This window comes from Planococcus citri, chromosome 2 (genome assembly GCF_950023065.1).
Source record: "Planococcus citri chromosome 2, ihPlaCitr1.1, whole genome shotgun sequence".
Classification (NCBI taxonomy): Eukaryota; Metazoa; Arthropoda; class Insecta; order Hemiptera; family Pseudococcidae; genus Planococcus; species Planococcus citri.
The window spans coordinates 73074794-73099182 of NC_088678.1; the positions used below are offsets into that span (position 1 = coordinate 73074794).

The window sequence follows — 24389 nt, forward strand, 5'->3', positions numbered from 1 at the left end:
GGTTCACACCCAGCTCTCTTATATCAATTTGCTGACATTTTAATTTTTTCTAATTTTGGCTCAAAAAACGTTCAAAAATTCGCCGAGAATCGAAAAATGAATTTCAGTTTCTGACATTTTTGCTGGTGATATATTTCGGGATCCTTTACCAATTCTACTTTGTCCAGTTCAAAATCCTCGTAAGCAATTTATAAATTATCAACCACTCAGTAGAATTCTATAAGTGGTTTTTGGGGTTTTTGGCAATGGCCCATATCAATGCAGAATCTCAAGTCACACACATTTGATGAAAATGAGTAAAACAAATCTAAAATTTCTTTGTAATTTTGATGAGATTGAAATACATATAATATGATGTACCTATTTCAAAACACGTTTCCAAATGCTTTTATGACCATAAAGAAGTAGCCACCTCTCAAAAAATGCCAAAAAGAATTCTTAGTGGAAAAAAACACCTCCTTTAAAAAATGTAAAAATATTTTTTTTCAATTAAAATCTTAATACAAAAAGAAAAAAAAATTAATTGATTTTTTAAATAATTAATATTAAATTTGATATGAGGAAATATGCCTTCATCGCGTAAGGGATAATTAATAAAAGCATCGTCTTAGTGATGAGTATAAGAAGCATCGCCGTAGCGATGATTAAAACAACAACTCCCAAAGACTGCGCAAGTCTGGTAATGTGAGAACTTCTACTATTACATTTTGATGACATCTCAATGTCATCAATAGCCGCGCATTGAACGATGCACCTACGACTATAAATAGAGCAACACAGCCACGAGCCAAACTAGTTGTATTTATTTTCATAGAAGATGCTTTCTTCTAATTAAGCTGCTCGTACAACCGGGTTGTACTGAGTTGCATTTAAAATGATCTGAATTTATAATCAAGTTGTACCAATTAAATGGTATGCTCGTGAATCTCGAATCCGACCGTCGCCAATGTATGTTAGAAGCGGATGAGTTCCCTTTACTGGGACACTCATCCCCTATTTTTTCCGATCTCGCCCACTTCTATAGTGGTTAATATTATTTCGCTTCGTGATTAAAATTATCGATCGTATTTATTCACGCCTTATTGGGTATTCTTCCGATCCTGCCGGCCATTGGGATATACTTCTCGTCTGAAAAGGCACTTTATGAAAATAATCAATTCCTGCCGACCATGTCTAGTATTAGGGACATACCAAAGAGGCAGGAAAATTGGACAGTTTGTGAACCTGGTGAGAAAGTCACCTGCATTAATCGCACATTTTCTAGGAAATGTGTACAGTTTCAATGGGTAAGAAATTACCAACCTCATGATCCATTAACGAATATTAATTATTACTTAACCTGCTAGTTCGAGTTATAAGGTAATAGACCCATTTTATACTCGATTAACCTATAGAATATGTATCTTTAATAATGTTTCCGAGCAACAATAAATCATATTATCTTGTATGTATGTATTTGATTGGTGATTGGAAAATGTTTCTGTGAAGAATGAGTAGTATGACTGAGACCTCTCCGATATATTGAGCTAACCAGGCGAGGCAATTATTCACTACCTTAGGGAATATTTCTTGATTCAACTAAGTAGGTGGAAATTCTGATAATAACTATCTCAATTATGCTAATTCTCACTCTATCAAATTTATTTCTATAAATATTTAATTTTAAATAAATTAATCTAAATTAAATTTAATTTACAAAAACTTTAAAATCATAATTTAAATACATTTTCCAATATATTTACTTTGTTACGACTTATTTTATATAATTAAAAGTGACGGGCAATAATTTTTTCATATTCTGAACATCTTACCACATTACTTACATTAATTTTAAGTTTTTTAACTAAATTTTGAGATCTTTGTTGGGGGCCAAAAAACGTATGAATTCATTAAAAATCAAAAAATGCACTTCAGCTCCTAAAATGTTGACTGATATGGTGTGATTTGCATGCTCTTTTGATCTAGCTTAGATCGATTCAAAAAATATTCTGCCATTTGGGATTCCTGATCACTTGTTTTGTCAAAAAAAAGCACAAATTTCGTAGCAATTTTGTCGGAGAGAATTTTGACGCAAAAACATTACAATTTACAATGCCAAAAATTGACACTCTGATAATTTTGATAAAAAACTGGAATTTTTTGATAGTTTTGCAAAAACAGAATTTTTTTGAGCAATCTTGGCAAAAACAGGACTGTTTTGACAATTTTTTTCAAAAATTGACCCCTTTTGATAAGTTTACCAGAATTGGACACATTTTAACGATTTTGACAATGACTATTTTACCAATAATTAACACTTTTTGACTAGGGTAAATTTTGTGAAAAAAAAAACAGAAGCTTATGAGCAAATTTTGGAAAACAGGACTTTTGTTTGGGAATTTTGGAACAAAAAGAGGACTTTTCAAACGTGAAAATCAATTTTTTGTAGATGTTCGCGATAGGAAGAGGGTAAAAAGAATTATGGACTTACAACTTTCGAGAATTAGCGCGTTCCCAAAAAGGGAGTAACAAAATAAAGGCCTGCTTATCTCACAGAGACCTTTGTAACGCCAATGTCTTCTTTCATCAATGAATATAATACATAATAACTTAACTACCCACTTGAATTTATTTCCTCTCATTTATGATTTCAGATTTCGTAAGATTGTTCAGTGGAACATTTCATGCTATCCAGTCAGTTTGGTTTTCATATCTCTTGGTGGCGGTAAGTAAACATTAGTTGACTTATTTTAATTTGAAATTTGCACAATTCGATTATTCAATTTTCAAATACTATACATTTGAATCAAAACTCGATGATTCGAACGAAGACACTTTCTGAAGCAATTGTCTTTATAAATTTCATCGCAGACATCAGTTTTTTCCCTTGAACTGATGCCCACTGATTATCATGCATAAGGCAAGTAGATGCATATTTATATTTGTAATTTTTATTATTCATTGCATTGTACACATTCAGGTTCTACATAGTACATACATAACTATTCTTTCTCAAAAATCGATACAAATACGTAGATCTGTCAATTTTCCCTCGAACTCGATGAAAATTGCTTTATAATTTCCGCAGTTTTTGAATGTTGCAAAATGCTCACGTGGTCAGCATCGATCTTTTGAATTTGTATCGGATTTTTGAAATACTGCGAAATATAAAAAAATGCATAAGTTACGATTATCGAACTAACTAGAACTAGGTTATTCGAGAAAAACTGCTAAAATATCCACGTACCTTAGATAAACTATAAGCTTCGTCCGAATCTAGTGGATTCTCCAGGCATCTGATCAGAACACATGGTGATTCGAGCGATGCTAGAGAAACTTCGTATTCGTGTAACGCTTTGTTTTTATGGTAAAAACTGTCGAATAATTGATTCATTGTTTTCTCATTGGACGACTTTGGTGATAGTAACGATAAACATAGGTTCTTCTTGGATTGCCAGTCTTTCATTTTCTCAATCGATTCAACGTACTGTAAAAGATATTAAACTTTGCGTAGAATCTCATTATTTTTCTTATGATATTTTGAAGGCTGGATAAAAAATTATGAAGTTTTATCAAAAATACACTGTATTTGAAATTTCAGATGATGAAACGAGTAATATTTCGCGTTTACTTCTTTCGTATCCATTGTTGGCAGAAAATATTGCAGCAGGAATAAACATGCTTGATTTTCTGTTTGCTCGTTCGATAATTTCATCGTTTGCTGTCCCCAAAATGCAGGAGAACACTCTATAATGTAAAGATGCCCCTTTTTTCCATATTTTTCTAGAATTTCAACCACTCCCAATGCGAATAGTCCACCCATACTGTATCCGATGAGATGAAATTCGCCATCTTTGTTGTTACAATTTTCCAAAATGTACTGCGAACATTACAATATTGGTGAATAATATATTAAAATCCTTCTATCGTTAATTGCCATCTGACTTTATCTTGTAATCGACTAATCGAGTTCACCTACTTTGGCGAAATAATCCAGTGTTTGTTCAATCGAATAATTAACAACTTCGCCAAAATGGTATTGAAAGCAGAGCACTTGTCCGGGTAGATTTTTGGCCAGTGACTCCATTCCAATAGCTAATCCTACAAAATGGACATGGAAATGGGTAATTTAATATTTATCGAGCGAAGAAAAAAGTTCATGGTTGTCGAATACTCCAGTCTTACCTTCGATTCCAGGAAACACGAACATGGTTGGATTTTCATCGAATGTAATAGGTTTCTCGATGCCATTTTCATCGAATGGGATCCGATGAATGCTTTTATTCAAAAGTACCTCGTCCATAGCGATTTCAAGCTGAGATTGTGGTTTTACCCCTGGATAGGTATCATTTTTCTCGGTTAAGCTATTAAATGAGCGATTTAGCGTCAACGATTAGAGATTAAGTATGTTACCTGATTTGGAATTATTTTCTTTATCCTGCTTCATTTGATGTAATTTAACGAAAGTCAAGTTTCGTAAATCTTCAGGACTAAAGATCACGTTGAATTCGGATTCGAGAATTTGTTTAATTTCGATTCCCAAAATAGAGTCCATGCCTAATTCCGGCAATGTCCACGACTGATTGATGGTTTTAAGGTCCTTAATGCCTGCGACGATGCGAAGATTTATTTTTAAATAATTCTAAATTATTGTATAATATCCATTTCGAGTTATGATTAATCTGCATGTTTTTACCCAAAATATTCGCAACAGCGTTTATTATGTCTGAATCATGTCGACGTTTTTCAGCTATCACGATACTGGCTACAATAGGACTCGATGTTTGTTGCATGAATAAATCCAACGTTTCCAAAGTAGATTTGAGTTTTTGTTGCAATGTTCCAGCAACTAGATATTTATGAAAAAATTAATGGAATAGGGTCAAACAATGCTCAGAATTAATGGTATCCATCGTGAAGTCAAAATTTACAACTCTTTGTACCCTCGGGAGTGTTGAGATTCGATTTTGAAAATTAATTTGTTAATAGGAGGCTATAAAATCATCTTGGCTGTGATTTTTTGAAAAATTCTAAATATGTAGCTTTCAATTTTTATATTCCATTTAGGTACAATGTTGAGCTTTCACCATGAAATTTCAACGTCGAGCTTTTCATACAGAGTGTCCACAAGCCTGAAAACCTGGAAAAGTCAGGGAATTTGGTCGGTCTGAAAAAGTCAGAGAATTTTGGAAATTTACAGCATCTTTTACATAAAAGTCTGGGAATTTTGTGAAAAGTTACTTCAAACAGATTTTTCCATTTCTCATAATGAAAAAATTCACCGTCGCTTTGCTCAGGCAATTTTTTTGCTGGTCAGTTTTGTCTAAAGTGATATTATCACTTTAGTTTTGTCATAAATTGCCAAATTCCCAGAAAGTCTTGTTTTTTGCAAAAATTGTTAAAGTCTTGCATTTTATCAACTTATGAGTTATGAGCAGGGCTCGGATTTTTATGCTGGAGCATATTTTTTGTATGCATAGAAGATAGGGAATTTTTCAATTATCTCCATGATTCATGATATTTCATCAAATAAAATGAGCCTAATTCGTTAGAGCATATTTTGGCATATTTCACCATAAAAGCATATAAAAGCATATTTCGGCATTTTTTAGGGAATATTCCGCATTTTTAGAGCATATTTTACGTTTTTGGCGGTTTCTAGGGAATATTTTGATCAATTTCAAATTTTTGTCCGTATTAGTGTTTGGCTATTTTTCATTTTTTTTTCCACAAAATTTGTAAAACTGGCAAGAGCTCGCTCGTACCTACTTAATTTTTTAAAATTTATTTTAGTTGTTTTTCAGACCTTTAATAATTCGTAATTTTAAAACGCTCTATTTTGCATTCTGTTCGTGAATTCTTGGTATTACACAACAATATTAGTAAAGTCGTACAGGAATTGATTTTCCCTGCAAAACAATACCCATATCGTTAGGGAATATTTTTAGTTTTTAGAGCATATTTTGGCATTTTTTGGGGAATATTTAAGCGCATATTTTGGGTTTTTTAGGGAAAGAATATCCGAGCCCTGGTTATGAGTAATTGAGTATCATTAATAAATCTTGCTCCTTAGCGCTAAAATGTTTCGCTTTTTTGATAAAAATGGTTAAGAAGATCTGCCTTTCACTGAAATTGTGGAAGTCTCATTTTCTGTCAAACATAGCAAAAAGTCTCGTTTCTAGCCTAAATTGTCAAGAATTTTTTTTTTTTTTTTTTGCGAAACAGATGCTATAAGAATTGTGTTGTTTTTTGCATCCGAAAATTCCCACTCTTTTCGAATAATAGTTGTAATGTGTCGTTTTTTCGCCAGAAATTGCTAAAAAAAAAACTTTTTTTTTTGCTGAAATTGTCAAAAGTCTCGTAATCATTGCTAAAAATCGCAAAAATTCTCAATTTTTGGTCTAAAATTAAATTACCAGAAAAAATTGTTTTTTTTTCAATTAAAAAGTTGCCAAATATTTTGTAAGTAGTTCAACTTTTTCTGCAAAAATTGGAAAAAAGGAATTGCCAAAATGTCCTGCTTTTTGCTGAAATTAAACAAGTTACTATCGGAGTTTCATTTTTAGATTTTAATTAAAAACAAAAAGTTCTGTTTTTTTGATATGTATTTTTTTTGCATTAAAAATGTATTACCTATGTTTTGTTACTTTTTTGGTTGCTCTTTGGTTACTATCTTGAGCGTTGTAGGTTACTGAAGTCGTTTTTTTTTTTTTTTTTTTGGGAAAAAATGTATGACCCCTGGAATTTCAAAAAGCTATTGATTAAATTTGAGTAATGTCGGAAAGATGAAAAGATGAACAGACAAAAAGACGAAAAGATGTAAAGAGGAAACGACAAAACGACGAACCAACGAAAAGACAAAACGACGAAACGACGAAAAGACAAAAAGACAAAAAAACGAAAAAGATGAAAAGACGAAAAGGCAAAACGACGAAACGACAAAAAGACTAAACGCAGGGTGTCTAACAGGTACTGCAGGTACTGCAAGTACTGTAAAAGTACTGCATTGAAATCCTCAGTACTGCATTTTGCCTGAAAAGTACTGTATTTTTTCTCAGAATCGTTGATTTAAAATTTTTTAAAAACCTCAAAATGAATTAATTGGTGAAAATTAAAAAAAAAATGTTCATTTTGTACCTCAAAAGATGGCATCACTTGTTAAATTAATACTTGTAAAAATTTTATCGACAAATTCCAACCGGTTCAAAAATATATTTTTTTTCTTGGGGGGGGGGGGGAGTCGATGTAAGCTGGATTAAAAAAAATAAGGTAATGCAAAAGGTACTGTAAAAGTACTGCATTTCTTCGGAGACATTTTGTTAGACACCCTGAAACGACAAAAAGACAAAAAGACGGACAGATGGAAAGAGGGCAAAACACCCATGTGAAAAAATACCAATAGTTTCAAAAACCCTATAGGCATTTTTGTAATACTTATCTATGGTTTACTGGTTAACCATTGATAACCTATGGTGTTTTAAAAACCATTGGTATTTTTTTACTAGGGTGGAAAGATGGAAAGACAGAAAGACTGGATGAAAGAATGAATTAATAAAAACATAAAATAATATTTCAGTATTGAAATGAAAATAAAATGAAATTGCAGTATTTAGTTCAGAATTCAGTTCAGTTCAGTATTCAATTCAGTATTCTGTCCAGTTCATCATAAGATGTTGAGGTTTCAAATTAAAAATGTTAAAAAGTTTTTGAAAAATGATGTTCTTCCATTGTGTCTATGCTTGAATGCGAAGTATTAATACAATTTTTGTTCATTTAACAGAACGCCTCTCTTTTTTAAAATTTTGATACCATTGATTAAGCGCTTAGCACGTTAAAATCTTTGATTTTTTCCACTAAAAAACCAAAAAAAAAAATTTTCCACCAAGTTTGATTAAGGGCCTTTCTTTTGACCACGCAGCCATGCTTGAAAAAAAAAGGGCACAATTGTAGATCTATTAACGATATTCGGAGCTCATGATGTTCGAAAGAGTTTTGCTAAAAATCATCACAAATGCGTGAAACTACTTACTTGTTATGTTGGATACATTTTGTTCTACCATTTCAGCAACGATACCAGCATCTCCTACAGCTCCCCACTGGACAGCCAAAGCGGGTAAATTATCGGCATGCCTTCTTTCACATATCCTTTCCATCTCAGCATTAGCGTAACCATAGTTGGTTTGTTTTGGATTGCCTAAACCGCATACTACGCTAGAAAACACGACGAAGTATTTCAGTTCTGGGCACATTCTCCTGCTTAAACTATCCAGATGCCTTGTAATAAATGCCTTTGGCTCATTAGCTATTCTGAAGTGTTCTTCGGTTTGTTCAGAAAATGGGTCGTCTTTGAGGACCTGAAAGCAAAATTGGTGGTTGAAAATGAATGATGACCTTTTTTCTATAGCGTCACCTTTTCAAATCACTTACCACTGCAAGATTAAATATCCCTTTTACTGGGCCCAAAGAATTAGCCTTTTGAAACAGATTTCTTACACCTATTTCTTGGGTTACATCTTCTGTAAATATGATTACTCTGACATCGTACGAGCGCCATAGTTTGATTCGGTATGATTGATAACCATTCTTGATTCCTGTTCTCGAGCTCAGTACGATATTACGAGCACCTCGTACAATCAGCCAATCAGCCAGTTCCATGCCAAGTCCACCCAAACCTCCTGAGATTCATGGATTAACAATCGAAAACTTTCATTAGAACGAGGATACATTATGATTAATTATTCATCATCCCCATACGAACCTATTATAATATAGCTGTCGGATTTTTGACACACGACTCGAGGTTTAGCTTTCATTTTTATTGGGATCGGTTTGACGTAATCTTGGTCATCTTCATCCCGTATTTTTATCAAAATCTTTCCCGTGTGCTTTCCACTTGCCATGTGTCTGGTTAAAGGTTTTAAAGGTTGGTTGACAGAGTTGATGAATTTCAATCAGACACGAATGTTTGTAAATCCATAGATTGCCAAATACCTGAATGCGGATTCGACTTCATCTGCTTGAAAAATCGTCCTTTGTATTGGTTTGATTATTTTTTTATCCAGCATTTTTTGCAGCTTATCTCGAAGTTCACAAGTCAGTTTAGGGCTGGTTTTCATTATTACGTCTAATTGTATGCTATGAAATGAGATGTTGTTCACGAAATGTCCCAGTTCTAGTGGAAAAAATTACCGTGTAAGTTGTATAGTTTGTGTGTAAAATTCTCGCATAAAAGCGAAATGAATGATGAAGTGTAAGTTGTGTAATGTTTGGGCTAGTTTGTGTGTAAAATAGTGAAGTACATAAAAACAAAGTGAGCTATGAATTATACATACCTAATGGATTGTTTTTAATCATATCGTATCTTCCAATTTCCAAAAAATGTCCATGGGTGGCCAAACAACGTACTGATGCTTGGAGTTTATCGTCAGATAAACTATTCAAAACTACGTCGACTCCTCGACCATCTGTCTGTTTTTTGATTAATGTCTCAAAAGACGCATCTCTTGAGTTACCAATATGACTTTCTGGAATCTAAACATTTTATTGATTTTATAATTTTTGAAGCTGGGGTTTTGGAAAAGTATGGTGGAGGATTGTAATACTTGTGGGAATGTTTTTCTAATGAAATCCACTTTTTCAGGAGTACCAACGGTGGTGAAAATGGTACATTTGTAGTACAGACAAAGGTTTATGGCTGCTTGCCCAATACCACCACTTCCAGCGTGTATAAGTACAGACGATCCTGGTCGTAAATTTATTTTGAAAAAGAAGGCGAAAATGATCTGCGAACAAAAACCGGTTCATTTTCAGTGTCATAGTTCAAATGCAATTGCTTATTTTCATGGGGTGTTTTTTTTTTGAAAAACTTGTCAAAGCATTTTAAGGGACCGAAGGGCTAATGCGAGTGAATTTTAAATGAAATCAGTTATTACCGTGGCGTATACTACTGGAATGGTGGCTGCGTCTTCTAATGTCATATGAGCTGGCACTTTCCAAGTCGTAGTGGGAAGAGTTTGTACCATTGTTGCGATTGCTGCATAATTCACCAACCCCATTATACGTGTTCCGTTTTTATCTTTTCCAGAAAATTCAAATCCTTGATTACTCTGTGGGATAATTGGTCATAGTATTAGTACAAATAATACGCATAATCCGTACCCACCTCCGTTCATTCCCTTTTTTAAAAAAATGTCTACTGAAAAATTCCAATCTGAATCACTCAAAACTTCCTTTATCCCTTAATGTCGTCCATTCGAGCCGATTTCAACCATTTTTGAGCAAATCTGAAGCCTCCAGCGTTCGTTTCTTTGGATTCCACATTCACCTGACTCGATCGATTCACTTTTTGAAAGACTGGAATTTCTGAAATATTGTAGGAGGCTCCGGAACGGCTTGAAACATACTTCCAGTCGACTCAGCATGTTGAAATTTGAGTATAATGTGAATTTTAGGGTGCAATTTAATGGAAATATCAACTTTTTGCAATATTCCGGAGGCTGCAGAACTGCACAAAAAGGCTTCGAAACATTTTCCAACCTGTGACCCAAATTTTATTTCCAAAATTCAACCAAAATCGAAAAATGCTCTTCATTACCTAAAATTTTGGTAATTTTGACGTATTTTTGCATGATTTTTTTTTTAAATTTAGTTTTGTCTACTCGTACCTAGTTCAAAAATTGTTATGCCGATTGGAATATTTATCTTGCAAACATCGCACTGAAGTGTAGATTAAATACTTACTTCCAGTATACGATTATAAAAAGGTGTATCCAAAGCAGAAATTCTACCAATTGACATCATAATATCACGAAAATTCAAACTGCTGTAGTATACATGAGCCAAATTTCTGTCTAGATTTTCATTCCTACATAAAGAGGTAATTACGAGTAATTCAAAATTGTTCTCGGAACCCTAGCATTATTTCGTGTGTATAGAAAATTTTGAGCTTTACCTGAGATAAGTTGATGGTGCTTCTACCCATTCGAATGATGATAGATTTCCACGTTCCTTCAATGCACAAAGCGCATAAGAGGTTTCCACATTTTCAGATAGTTCAACTTTTGAGTGACGGTAGCAACCCCAAGTTCCATTCTTGTAAACGTTGTGTGACAGATTTTTATCCAATTGCGATGTGTAGAATGAATTTTCCAGAGAAAAATTCGCTGCTTCGTCGTCCATCATATAGACACACCTAGGTGTTTAAAATTTCAATAGATTATTTTTATGGGTTGATGACTTTGAAGAGAGTTTCATGGGAAACACTTTTTGTAAATTTATTTATATGAAACCATTTTTCAGGCAATTTAAAACCATAGAATAATTAATGATTGATTATTAATTATCATTTTTTATGAAACAGAGTAAAGAGAGAGAGAGGCGTCGAACTGAAAAAAAACACTGAAAATTTACTGCTTTTCATCATCTAGCTCATTGGAAATAATTAGCCCTTCGCTATACCCTAGAATAATATGATTTACGAACACCCTTACCTTAGTTGTTTCCCGTTTTCTTCTCTTCTTATGCAGTTGAAAAACCCTAATATTCCATTGGTTGAGTCGTTTTCCGCGTATAGGACCAATTGTTGGTTTATTGCAGTTTCGATAGTTTTCAGTTCATTTTGAACGTCCGATATCCAAGTATACGAATCTCGTTTCACTTCAACAGCTTTATAAATTGGTTCATTCTTCGTCAACTGTTGAAAATTCGAGCGAAAATACGAATTATTTGAAAAATATTGTACATATTGGTGTTTTCGATCATACCTTGTTCAAGAGCAGGATTTTTTCCGAATCGTTGATTTTACGACTGAAGCAGACATTGAATCCTAAATTTTTGTAGTCAGCCATGTCCTCAACAGTGGGTTCTTTCGCGATGATGAAACCGTTATTTTTTAAAGCATCTTGTATATTTTCAAGCATCTGGAAAGACATGTGATATTTAACGAGAGAATTTTTGGATTCGAGTTTATCTCGAATGAATAATGATGTGGATGACTTACGTCGATTTTGTTCTTTATATTCGATAATACTATCAGTGTGCAGTTTTCATCTTTTGGTAAATTTTCGTTCGATATGGTGATTTCATCCGGGACTTCTATTTCTGCCTCAAGATCTGAGCTTTTCAAAATGTTGACGTTAGCCTTCGAAATGAATATAACTTTTCATAATACATGTATGTAATTCGTGCATTTTCTGCTTTATAGCTTCCTTCGTCCATCAGCCCTTTATAGAAAATAGAAATTTAATTCAAAAGTACCTACCTGAACCATTGGTATATTGCATAATGCATCCCAAATCATTGGCGACATTATGGAATAATCTGAATTATAATCGGAATCAAGCATCTCGTAACTTTTAACTTGAAATTCCATCGTGTTTTCCAATGCAATTAGAACGCATAGATGGATCGCCAGATTTAATTCGATTTCCTTTTTGAAAAAATATCAATTTGAATTCCATGCAGTACTTCTTTGACTTTGAATCATTGGAATTTTTTTTTACCTCGTCGTTGATATAGGGCACAAAGTGATATTTCTCCAACAGTGGCTCGGCTAGATTTTTTTGACGAGGGATGGCAGTACCTCGCCAACCACTCATTTGAATAGCCCCGGAGCTCATCAGACCATAATTAGGGTAAAAATGAACTGGAAATTCTGAAAAAAATAAGTATTCTCATTTAGAATAAAATAATGTTATTGAGCTTATTATCGACACACCAACTTAACGTATAATTAGTTCAATGCTGATTTTGACACGAGGAAAGAAATCGACTCAAAATCAGACCATTTTTTATCCTTAATTTATAATTTACCATAGTTGTGATTTTTTCTTAAAATAATGAGAGAATTTGAGAGAATTTTTTACATTTTTTTTTTGTGTTCCATCGAATATGTTTTTTCCGAGCCAACTTTTCTCCTAGTTATTGGTTTTTATGAGAAAATTAAAAAAAAAAAATCAACCTACTCTTTACTTGAAATCAAGCCTTTGAAAAAAATTTGCGAAATGTTTTAAAAATGTCCTTCTAAAAATCCTGCCAAAGTCTGCTTTTTAATTTTTAAACTTTTATTAGACATGTTGAATTCATCCAAAAATTATTTTTATTTTTGCCTCAGAATTTTTTTCTGAATAGTATGATTTTAACGAAGAAACCTCCTCCTGTTTTGGAAAATATTCTGATTTCCTTGCATGAAGCCCTCTCCCCACACAAAGTTGGAAAAAATAAAAAAAATCGAATCAGTATTCGGTATTTTTTTTGTTGAAAATTTTCCTATTTCTGGGTCAGAATTTTTCTAAGTAACCTTCTTTTCAAGAAAACCCCTTCCTCGGTCTTCAATCCCTCTAGAACTGGAAAATAAGTGTGAAAAAAAATGATGAAGTCTATGAAAATTTTAAAATATTTTCTCATTTCTGGCCAGAATCCTTCTGAATAGTCCATTTTTTAAAACAATGGATTCTTTTTAAATTAAAAAATTACTTGGAAAGAGAAGAGAGGTTTTTTAAGGAATGCAGGCTAATGAAAAAGTTGAGAAGGATTTTTGGTGTTGAATTTTTCATTCTATGCTATGTTCATTTTTTCCTATTTAGAGGAAGGGATTCTGTTCAAGGGTATCAACATTGTTCGGAAACCGAGCGCGATTTTTGCCCAAAAAAAGGGCTTTCTATATACTCTCTAAATTTGAAACAGTCAATTTCACTGCTTAGCAGTCACGACATTTTGCCTTTTTAAAGCAGTAGTTTTTTTTTACTGCAAAACAGTGAAAAATTACTGAATTGGTCAGTCAAAATGATTTTTTACTGACCAATTCAGTAATTTTTCACTGTTTTGCAGTAAAAAAAAACTACTGCTTTAAAAAGGCAAAATGTCGTGACTGCTAAGCAGTGAAATTGACTGTTTCAAATTTAGAGAGTAGAAGGATTTTCCCCAAAAATATCATAATTTTTTAGACTTTGGTGGGAGGGACAGGGCTGGCTCTATTCAAGGAAATCACCTTATTTGGGGCACCGAGGAATTTTTTTTTGAAAACAGAATTGTTCAGAAAAATTATCACTCATAAGTAGGAAATTTTTAGAATTTTTTACCCATTTTGATTCATTCCATTTGTCTTGATTTTCTATCGAAGTGGATAAAGGGGCTTTATAAATAGAGAAAAAAAAAAGCTCGTTGAAGAGAGAATACTTACTGGGATTTTCTTTGTCCAAAGATTCCAGTATTTGAAAGTGTTTCTCGAAGTCAATAACGATTTTGCGTACAAACGTCGGTACGAGAAGTTCGCGAGTATCGAGGTTCAGTATCTGTAGCTGAGCCATGCTGTCCATGAAGGTAACAAAATTCTCGCGCCAGGATATTTCCGCATAAGTACCTGAAATTTGAATCAATTTTATCGTGAGAAGCTTCAGAAATGAAGTCCTATATACAAATTTATGAACTTTCCATGTAAAATAAAAAGTCTCTTGCAATTTTGTATATTAAAGAATCGAAAAATTGGTCTTTGAAACATCATAAATGTGTTGTTGTACTTTTTTTTTATTAACCAAAAAAATCTGTTTTCAAGCAAGTTTATTTTTTGAAAAATTTTTCAAAAATGGAAAATTGAAAGCAAAAAATTGAAAATTGAGCCTTAAAACTCTAGGAAAATTCAATCAGCGTTGTGAAAAGACTTTCGCAAAATTGCAATTGTCACATCAATGTTTTGATTTTTTTTTGACGAAATTGAGAAATTATTATATGTACTTAAACAGAGGATGCCATACCATCGAAATTAGCCCGCGCAATATTCCTAAACATTCCTTTATACTGGTATCCTCTCAATCTCATCTCCTTGTAGATATCGCTAGTGCTCAAATACTCGTCATCTGTATTGGAAATTGTGTAATCAATAGGTTCCAGGTCTACCATTTCTTTATCAACATTTTTCAGCGCTCGTACGATCCCTGTGGCTACAGTGGCTCCGTTTTCAGTCACTTCGAAAATTTTACTACCAACGTGAATCGCTACGTGAAATTTGAGCCCACCTGAAATATATTTTCATTCGCTTAATAAACCACCTTTCGTCTTATTTACCCACTTTGAATGGTAGACAAAAGTTTGTTCAACCTTTCCGAGGAACGTTGGTTGCTCGTTCGAAGCGAACGTTCTCGAAAACTATCGGAATCTTGGTCGCTGTGGTTTTTTGGGCGATTGCCACCGTATCCAGAACTAACCACTAGAAAAGGGATTGAAGATCCTACTGTATAATGTGATCTCGTATACATATGTATTACGACGTGAGAAGAATCTGTGTTGGAAACAAACCAGATATCCTAATCCAGGATATAGATTTCTTCCATCGATAACGTGGTCTCTTATGTATTCATACGAACTATCATCTGGCTGAATGACAAAATTCCGTTCGGCAATTGTGTCCTGTTGGGTTAGTCTACCAACTGACCACTGTTCATCATGTTGCCATTTAATCAACGAGGAAATGGTTGGAGTAGACTTGCTGACTGGAAATTCAACCGCAGGATATAATTCACTCAGCTTGAAGACGCAGCCTGCTTCGTACAATCTACAGATTTTGAACATTTACTCGTATAATTGAAAATATTTAGTTCAACTCGAATTTGTGTGAGAAGAAAGATGTACTTACTTTCCCAGTGAGTTGAAGAGAAATTCAATTCCGTCTTCGTGATTTTTCATCGTTAATGAAATATTCGTCGCAGTTTCAGGCAGTGAGTGTTTAAGTATAGCGTTTAAAATCCCATGAGGAGCTATTTCCACGGTGATAGCGTTACTAGGAATATGATGACATCCTTCTTCGAAAAATACCGGGTTTAGTAGATTATTCGTGTAGTACTCTGCGGAAGAATACTTCACCGCATCAGTATGCCATTCGTGTTCTGGAGCCGAAGTGCATATCCATTTTTCTGAACGAAGTTCTGGTTCGAGAATGATCTGAAAAATATTCAGGACCAATTTACGAATTACCGAAATCTCAAATAGCCTATTTCGAAATTGGAATCCAATCGATAATTCGATATTACGTTATTCAGATGTGACATTAATTTCGGGCCCAAGGGAGCGATGTATCGACTGTGATATGGTATGTTGGATGTGTTAACTTTTCGAACAAATATGTCTTTTGCCTCCAATTGTTCGATAAATTCGTCCATTTTCGATGTAGGACCAGATATCGTGCAGTTTTTTGAACTATTGTGACAAGAGATTTCAATTTCGTCCGGGATCAGATCTGTCATCGTTTTGTAGCCCGCTCCTGTAAATTGAATACTTCGTTTGAATTGAACCGGTTACATAGATACTAAAGGGGTTAGTTTTGAAAGTATTGAATTTTGAAAGTACACATCAAATCAAATGGGTCATTCGATGTCAAATCAGTCGGATTTCGTAATTAAGAAAAAAGAAAAAATGGCATCATTGGATCCCTTCCCTCTCCCTTTAATTCCTTCAAGGCAGGTGAGATGGGGAGTTGAGCTTTTTTGAAAGCTTGATTTTCAAAGGCTTATCAAAATTCCCATCTGTAATTTAAAAATTTGAATAGATCCAGGAAGCATACAATCATACATTTGTATGATACTCCGTATTTATTTAAAACAATAAAAACACAGCGAACCATTGGTCTTCCAATTTTTTCAGAATAGGGGAAGGGGGTGCTGAAAGGTCATTGAATAGGTCAAATTATAAAAAATGAGTTTGTATTCGTATTCGGTCTTTTGAAAACATTTTTTTTTCACATTTTGAGCAAAATTTTGGGACTCTGTACCCTCCATGGAATTAGACTTACGTATCTCATGACGAAAAGTTCATTGTTGTAAATATTATAAAAATAGGCTTCATGGATTTTTTTTTTGAATTTTCAAATTAAGGCTTCAAAACACGGCAATCTATAAAATTTTGGCAAGTATTTCTGAAACTGCTCTCAGTGTAAGTTTCAAATGCCACGAACAGATTTTCTATGGATGGCGGCAGTCTCAAACCATTGAATTTCAATGTTGGGGCATTACGACAAGAAATTTTCAGTGAAGTAGAATAATACTCGTATATTCAAATCACCATGACCTAATGAAAGTTCATCAACATTTGGCAGCACTAACAAAAAAGGATAAAATGACTTGAAAATTTTTAAAAAGAATTACACGAGTAAAATCATTGAAAATTATCTAAGTACTGAAATCTGATGTATAATTTCAGAAAACTTTGGCAAAATTCAGCGAAAATTTCATCGCACGTTATCTAAAAATGTTTTTAATGGCATGGCATAGGAACATTTTGAGAACATTAAAATCATTAAAAATTACAAAACATTATAAAATTTTAGAAAAATAGGTGAAAATTGCAAAAAAAATGAATTATTGTTAAGAATAATCAAAAAACTATAAACTTTGACCGAATTAAAAATTTTTCCGATTTCAATTTTTTTGAAAATTTTCCTGTGAAAAATTTGATTTTGTTAATTTTTGTATCTGTGGGGGTGGGGAGGGGGTAGATTGGAAAGCTTTCTAAAAAACTTGGTTGAAAAAAAGGACAAATTTTATGACACTTTCTGCAGTTATGACAAATCATCATTCTATTTTTGAAAATTTCCGATTTATTATTTATATTGAATATTGATATTTTTCAATAATAATCTAAGCAGTCTATGCAAAATTTCACCCAAATGAGAAATTTTCCCTAATTTTGGTCGTCTTTTGATGGTCCGTCAATTTTTGATATTTTTAAGTGATTTTCACAATTAATTTTACAATTTTTAATGATACTTTACTTTACTTTGGCCTTTGACCATTATTATTTCATAATTTTATAACTAACTAATCCACCTTAATTTTTCTTTGTTTCAGGTGAGTAGAAATTTCCTTCCAAAAAATATGATCGATTATGAACTCGCGTATAAGAATAAGTGAGTAATTTTTATAATCCTCATGAGAAAAGTCACTCATGTCACATGTGTCCTTTAATTTTCAATGGCAAATCTAAAAAAAAATTCTAAAATCACGGAATTTGAAAATCAGCTGCAGAAATAATTGTTCATCAGGTTTAAATCGAGCTGATCTGATTTTACGAGTACGAATTTGGAAACAGTAGATCAAATTTTTGAGTTCTCGAACGATTTTGATGAATTTTAAAATAATCAAACTTGGGTCAAAAATGAAAAAAAATCAAATTTTTACTAAATCGGCCAAGTAGGCTGAAATTTGGTGTGTGTCCTGTTTTCGACACTCCAAATCGATTGGAAACGGTTTCGAACCATTTGAGTGGTGGTTCTGGAGCAGCCTAGCAGATTTTTGAAAATTGAAATGTCCACCACATTTTATCCAATTGAGTTGTTGAAATGAAATTTACTTAGTACCCCATTTTTAATATTCTGAGTCGATTGGAGGTGGTTTCAGGCTGTTCCGGAGCCGTTGGGTGTATTTTGGAAATTACAGGTTTTCTAAAAAGTGGTTTAAAACCGGACCAAATCAACTACAAATATAACGTCATTTTTTTCAACAAAAAAAAAAATACTTAGTATACAAATTTTCTTCCAATTTCAATTTTTTTGAAAATTTTCCCGTGAAAAATCTGATTTTGTTAATTTTTTTTTTGTGTGTGGGTGGGCTGTTAGACAATAGACACTATGAACCGATGATAAAATTATTCGAGTCATTTACCGACAGCAGCCATCGAACCATGAATTAATTGAACGTCTATCGAAACCAAACCACGATAATATGCAGCCAGAATAGTTTGTTCAGCTGTTAAGCATCCGTCTGCATATGCGCATCCTAATTCTCCAACAGAATGACCTATTATTCCATCCGGAAAAATACCCACAGATTTCAACATGTCAAACAGGGCTATCTGTGGATAGAAAAAAACGTGATATGTTTCTATAGAAAACCCTTTCATGACGGGCAGAGAGGTGAGGGTCATGCAGATTTACCTGAATTGCCGTTATTCCCACAAACGAGTTTAAAATATTGTCAAACATTTCGGAATTATCGTCCGTTATTATTTTGATTAAATCAATCCCCCTTTCCAACATGATTTGATGACTTTTGCGAATAGATTCGGCGAATATGGGTAATTTCATCAACGATCTTCCCATCGCAGGCCATTGCGATCCCATACCAGAAAAGATAAACCATACAGGTCGTTTATCGCCGGAGAAAAACTGAAAATTTATTCGATCAAGTTACAAATTCACCTAAGGGGAAATTTACTCGTACTTCAACACAGATTTCTTACCGTTTTGGATTTTGTGTGAGGCTTGTCTTCGTGGCAAATGATGAATCCTCTGTGAAGATGCCCGCTTATATCGTCGCTGAAAATCTCGTGTAACAAAGCTACGTATTCTTCATCTTGATGATTTTTTTCAATCTGGTGGATAATCAAGAGAAGAAACTCGAATATTTTGAATGGGGTGTAGGAATGGTTCTGGAATAAATTTTTCTTACGTCGTTGAAAATGCAATCGACAGCTTCCTCGGTTCGTCCAGAAACGGTTACAATTTTCGGTATTGCATCATCACTCGGCTTGTTAGCTATTTTGATTTTATTATGAGGAGTTAACAACAGGTGACCATTGGCTCCTCCAATTCCGAATGAATTCAAACCAAAATATTCTCCTTCTATAGGCGTTGATTCTGTAACAATCTGATATTATCTAGGTCAGTATAAGAAGAGGCTTCAGAGCTAAATTTCATGCTAACTTTAATCCAACATCCTCTCTCTGACCCCCCCTCCTTCACTTCAAATGTTTATGAAGGTTACCTGCAGTTTTCCATTATGTAAACCTTTGATGTTCGGATTTGGATTCTTGAAATTTATATTTGGTGGAATGGTTCCAGTCTCGAAAGACACAATTAGTTTAGCAATACCGCATAAAGCTGCTGCTGCTTCACAATGACCTGTATTTGATTTAACTGTTCCAAATTTCAGAGGAGTTTCGCGATCTTTGCAAAAAAATTCTTCAATCGAGGTGCCTTCTACAACATCTCCAACCTGTAGAAAGAATAACGTTCAATTGGGTATACTGTACTCGAACGCTCTGATAAAGAAGCCTATAGACAAATATTGGATAGGTAGAGGTACCTGTGTCCCTGTACCATGAGCTTCTAAATACGATATGGATTTCGGATCGATGTTGATTTGTTTGTAGAACTGTTCGTAAAGATGCTTTTGTTGCACAACAGAAGGAAATGAGAAACCCTCCATTTTGAATCCATCGCAGTTGGTTGTCGTGTGAATGACATTAGCGTAAATTCTTCTCGCATCTTTGCGTTTTTGTAGAAAAATACTCACTACAGCTTCGCTTTTAATGTAACCACCAGCTAAGAAATAATGAGAAGATGTTGAATTTGCCTAATTTTTAGCAAATTAGTGGGTTATGCCAGTCATCCAAAAAAAAATTACCGCTTTCATCAAAAGGTGCAGAAAGCCCTGTATTGTTTACAAGTGCTAATGAATTCATGAATTCTTCGGTAGAAAAGTTGAAATTCGACGAACATACGATTGCCCCATCGCATTGGTCATTCTTAATGTATTTTATAGCCATATCTAACGCGTACATTGACGACGAACATGCTGTATTCACAGTGCAACTGGGTCCTAGTAAAGAAGAGAAAGGGGAAAGGCTGAAATTCATCGCGAAATGAGTGGAATAAAACAGCCAATTCTCGGTTTTTAGAATATTACCAGTTGAATCCAAAAAATTAGATATTCTGTTAGCGAACATGAACTGCGTTCTGCTTATACCCTCTTTGTAATTTTCAATTCTTAAATCATAAGCTGGATCACCTTCATGGCTACCATCCCATACTCCGGCCAAGACAGCTATTTTCTTGCCCTTTATTTGTTGAGGATTATAACCTGCGTGTAAAGTGTAATTTTTTGCATTTTTATTACTCTCTTTAGTTATTAGAACATCAAAAAAATCAAGATTCAATGAAAGGGCTCACCCTCTCTCTATAATTTCAGGACTGATTTGAAAATAATGTCGGAATCATGCGATTTATAAAATTGTTAAAAATTGTCGGTTCTTTGCAAAAAATTTCAAATGTCTTTCTTTTTTGACAAAGGCCAGAAAAGTCTCGCTTCGTTGCCAAAAATTGCCAAAGTCTCGCTTTTTGTCAACATTTTCTAAACTAAGGGATTTTTCCCCAAAAGGTAGCAATTAAGTCTCGCTTTTTGCCCAAAATTAACAAAAATTCCCAATTTTGTCAAATTGCAAAAAATCTTGCTTTTATTTACCTGAAAATGCCAAAAATTGTCACAGTTTTTTTTGTTCTAAAAATTGTTCAAATGTCTCGCTTTTTACCTGGAATTTAAAAATTCACGTTTGTACCAAATTTTTAAAAATCTTGCTTTTCTACTGTAAAATTTATAAAAATTTACTTTTTTTTTCTCAAAAATTGCTCGAAAAAGTCACTATAGTAAAATGTAATACGATATAATATATTATCCTTCAAATGGTATCATGCATAGAGATTCCCCGCATAATGCGGGGAATCCCTCACAGTAATACTACTTATTCATGTGACAAAAAATTTAAAAAAGGTATTTTGAACCGTAAATGATATCATTGTGAGGGAATCCCTCACAAATGAAAATTGTGTTTCTACCCAATCACACATCACGCGGGGTAAGGGTGGGGGTAATTTTTCTGCCGGGGATTCCCTCACAATGATATGTACCATGTATGTAACTTTTTCTCAATTTGGGTACAGGTGTGTGAGAGATTCCCTCATAGTGATAGATACCATTCATGGTTTTTGCGGGGATTCCCCTCCACTGATACCATTGGCGTAAAATTGTGACATGATACTGTTTAAAGGTTATGTAAGGTACATAAAATCAACACCTGCATCTAAAATCGCTTCAAATGTTTTCTCGAGCATAATCCTTGCTCCTATTGTCATGCATCCGGCTTCTTGGTGAGTTATATGAAAAAAAGTATGATCAAAACGATCAAGTGTCTTTACTGCGCCTATGTGCATCGCTATTTATCGAAATAAAACAATCAGGTGTTGAAAAATGTTCACTATTTTCTAAAAAATTTTAAAAGTATTTATGTAAAAAAACTTACTTCTTCCATATCTTTCAACTGGTATGATCATGGATTTTCCAGCTAGTAAATTTTCTTTAAATTCTTCGAAATTTTCGCTATTCGGAAACACTCCTGAAATTCCCGAGATCACAATATCGTCCGGATGGTGAATTTTCCTGTTTTGGGTCGCCATTTTTATTCATTCACAAAACCGAAATAGCACAGAAACACACGCAGTTGTTTGGTGTAAAACAGAAACACAGTGAACCTACGAGTAAAAGTGGTAATTTTTTAGCCTAGGTAGATACTCGTATGTATAAGAAAAAATACCTACATCGAAATTTTTCCCATTTTTGAATTTCAAATTTAATGTATTCTTGCTTGATTGGTACCCTTGATCATTTTCTTTTTCAAACTCATAATTTCTGGAATAATTAATTTGGCAAAAAATTTAAGTATACAATTATTATAATGTAAATTGCCTTGTCCTCGAAAATTTGCATGCGTCGAAGAACAGAGAAACCAGGTGTTTGAACTGTTCATACCTAGTTGGATATATGTTTATAGTTTTTAATTTGAAATTTCGCGAGTGTGGTGAAAAGAACAATTAAGCATCATCTTGTACTACTTTTAGCGTGTTGATCAGTGTCTTTATTTGCTCAATTTTTATCGCAAAAAAACGACGGAACTAGTCTCCAATCGACAGAAATGCGCAATCTTCAAATTCAAAATTAATTGTAAAATTTTGTACTAAAAGTAAATTTTGAACAGTGTTGATGATTCATACTTAGTTGAAATGAATGAAATAGAGTGTTAGAATGTAAATAGACATAGATATACAATATACTTACTTACCTACATTTAATAAGGTACTGCGAGTAATTACATTTCAGGCAATTACATCACGTACATTACCATTCAACTTTGTATACCGAAAAATTACCTGCGGGTATTTTAATTACCCATTACTAGTACCTATGGCGAAGAAAAAAATGAAAAATGTTGAAGGATTTCGGCCAAATTCAGTAAAAGAGATTTTCCTGTTGAGTTGAAAGTCACTCAGAAAAAATGTTTGCAGGGGGTGCCAGTGTAGGGGAGATAAGAATCTCCAAAGAGGAGATATTTTTGAAAAAACTGTTTTTTTGCTGTAGTCTCTTCACAGATTGTTTTGGAAAACATGGCACAGTTCCAAAAGATAGTACATGAGATTCTGCGTCGACCTAGACTGTTGCTTCAAGACCACTTTTTGGGTTTCACTTGCAGTTGAAAGTCACCAAAAAATGACTTATCTTTTTGGTATTTGTGTTCTAAGAAAACATTTTTTTTCAAGTAGTTATTTTGCATGTATTTTCCAACCACAAAACTGTCTAGGAAACTACTCATTTTCCAATCATATGAAATTAAGAATTTAACATGGATACCTGTTTTTTCCCACTCTTATGGAAGAATTACACTAATATTTCCCACAAATGAATTATGTATGAGTACATCATGAACCACCTATGGCGGTTAAGGCAATCCTGCTCATCACAAATTTCAAAAATTTCCTACCAACAGAAATGTTTTTCTTTTTAAAATACTTATACTTTGTAAAAGAAAAACCACTTGCCCTGAAAATGGGCTCAAATGCTCCACAAGTTGATTTTAAAGCCCTCAAATTAATTTCCACACCTTTTACATTGAGAAATTTTCAGATTCTGTGGAAATGAAAAATCACGCTGGAGGCTCCAAAATGGTAATACTTACGAGGGGTGATCAAAAATAACATAGACAATTGCTCTGGTAAGAGTTCTATTGAAGCTATATAACTCACAAACATATCATCTGAAAGCTGCATCTTTCCTCAATAAAATCATCCTTAGTATAAGAATTTCTGTTCAGTGATTCCCAAAATATGGTACATAGAACAAAAGTTCTCAAGGTGCACTCGGCGATTTTTGTTTAAATAACAAAAATTGGGTGAAAAAACGTTTATTTAATTAATTGCACGAGGAGTATTAATTAATTTTACATAACCTTCAAAGTAATAACCACCGTTATCAATACATTTGCCCCAACGGCTTGTCAACTTTTTAAAAAACGTTTTTGATTCCACGACGCGAATGGCACAAAATCGAAAATCATTGCACAGTGTTTTATTGAATTTTGCTGATGGACTGAAACCGCTCCCCTCTCAAAAATGCAAACATGTTTTAAGCAGTTGAAAGGCTGTTGGGCTAAATATATCGATAACGGTAGTTGTTACTTTGAAAATGATGAAAAATTAATTGTGCATAAATATTTTTTTCACCCAATTTTTGTTATTTAAACAAAAATCGCCGAGTGCACCTTGAGAACTTTTGTTCTATGTACCATATTATGGGAACCACTGAACAAAAATACTCATA

The 24389-nt window shown here is 33.6% G+C and overlaps 1 protein-coding gene across 1 annotated transcript; it reads right to left on the reverse strand.

The window, feature by feature from the left end:
- Positions 1-2908: 2908 nt before the first annotated feature.
- LOC135837664 (fatty acid synthase-like) lies at positions 2909-22297 on the reverse strand. Its single transcript, XM_065353017.1, has 37 exons — positions 22042-22297; positions 21817-21954; positions 20652-20825; positions 20370-20564; positions 20049-20287; positions 19728-19958; positions 19413-19610; positions 19204-19335; positions 18899-19129; positions 18627-18816; positions 16002-16231; positions 15608-15912; positions 15271-15526; positions 15073-15181; positions 14730-14990; positions 14159-14338; positions 12480-12631; positions 12239-12406; positions 11978-12118; positions 11742-11897; positions 11469-11671; positions 10931-11170; positions 10720-10843; positions 9912-10085; positions 9582-9761; positions 9312-9510; positions 8971-9151; positions 8738-8883; positions 8407-8654; positions 8009-8333; positions 4676-4828; positions 4393-4587; positions 4165-4314; positions 3959-4080; positions 3611-3859; positions 3227-3466; positions 2909-3137 (listed from the first exon to the last, which is right to left on the reverse strand). The coding sequence occupies exons 1-37, from the start codon at positions 22193-22195 to the stop codon at positions 3021-3023; spliced, it is 7086 nt and encodes a 2361-aa protein (XP_065209089.1). The 5' UTR covers positions 22196-22297; the 3' UTR covers positions 2909-3020.
- Between the last annotated feature and the right edge of the window lie 2092 nt (positions 22298-24389).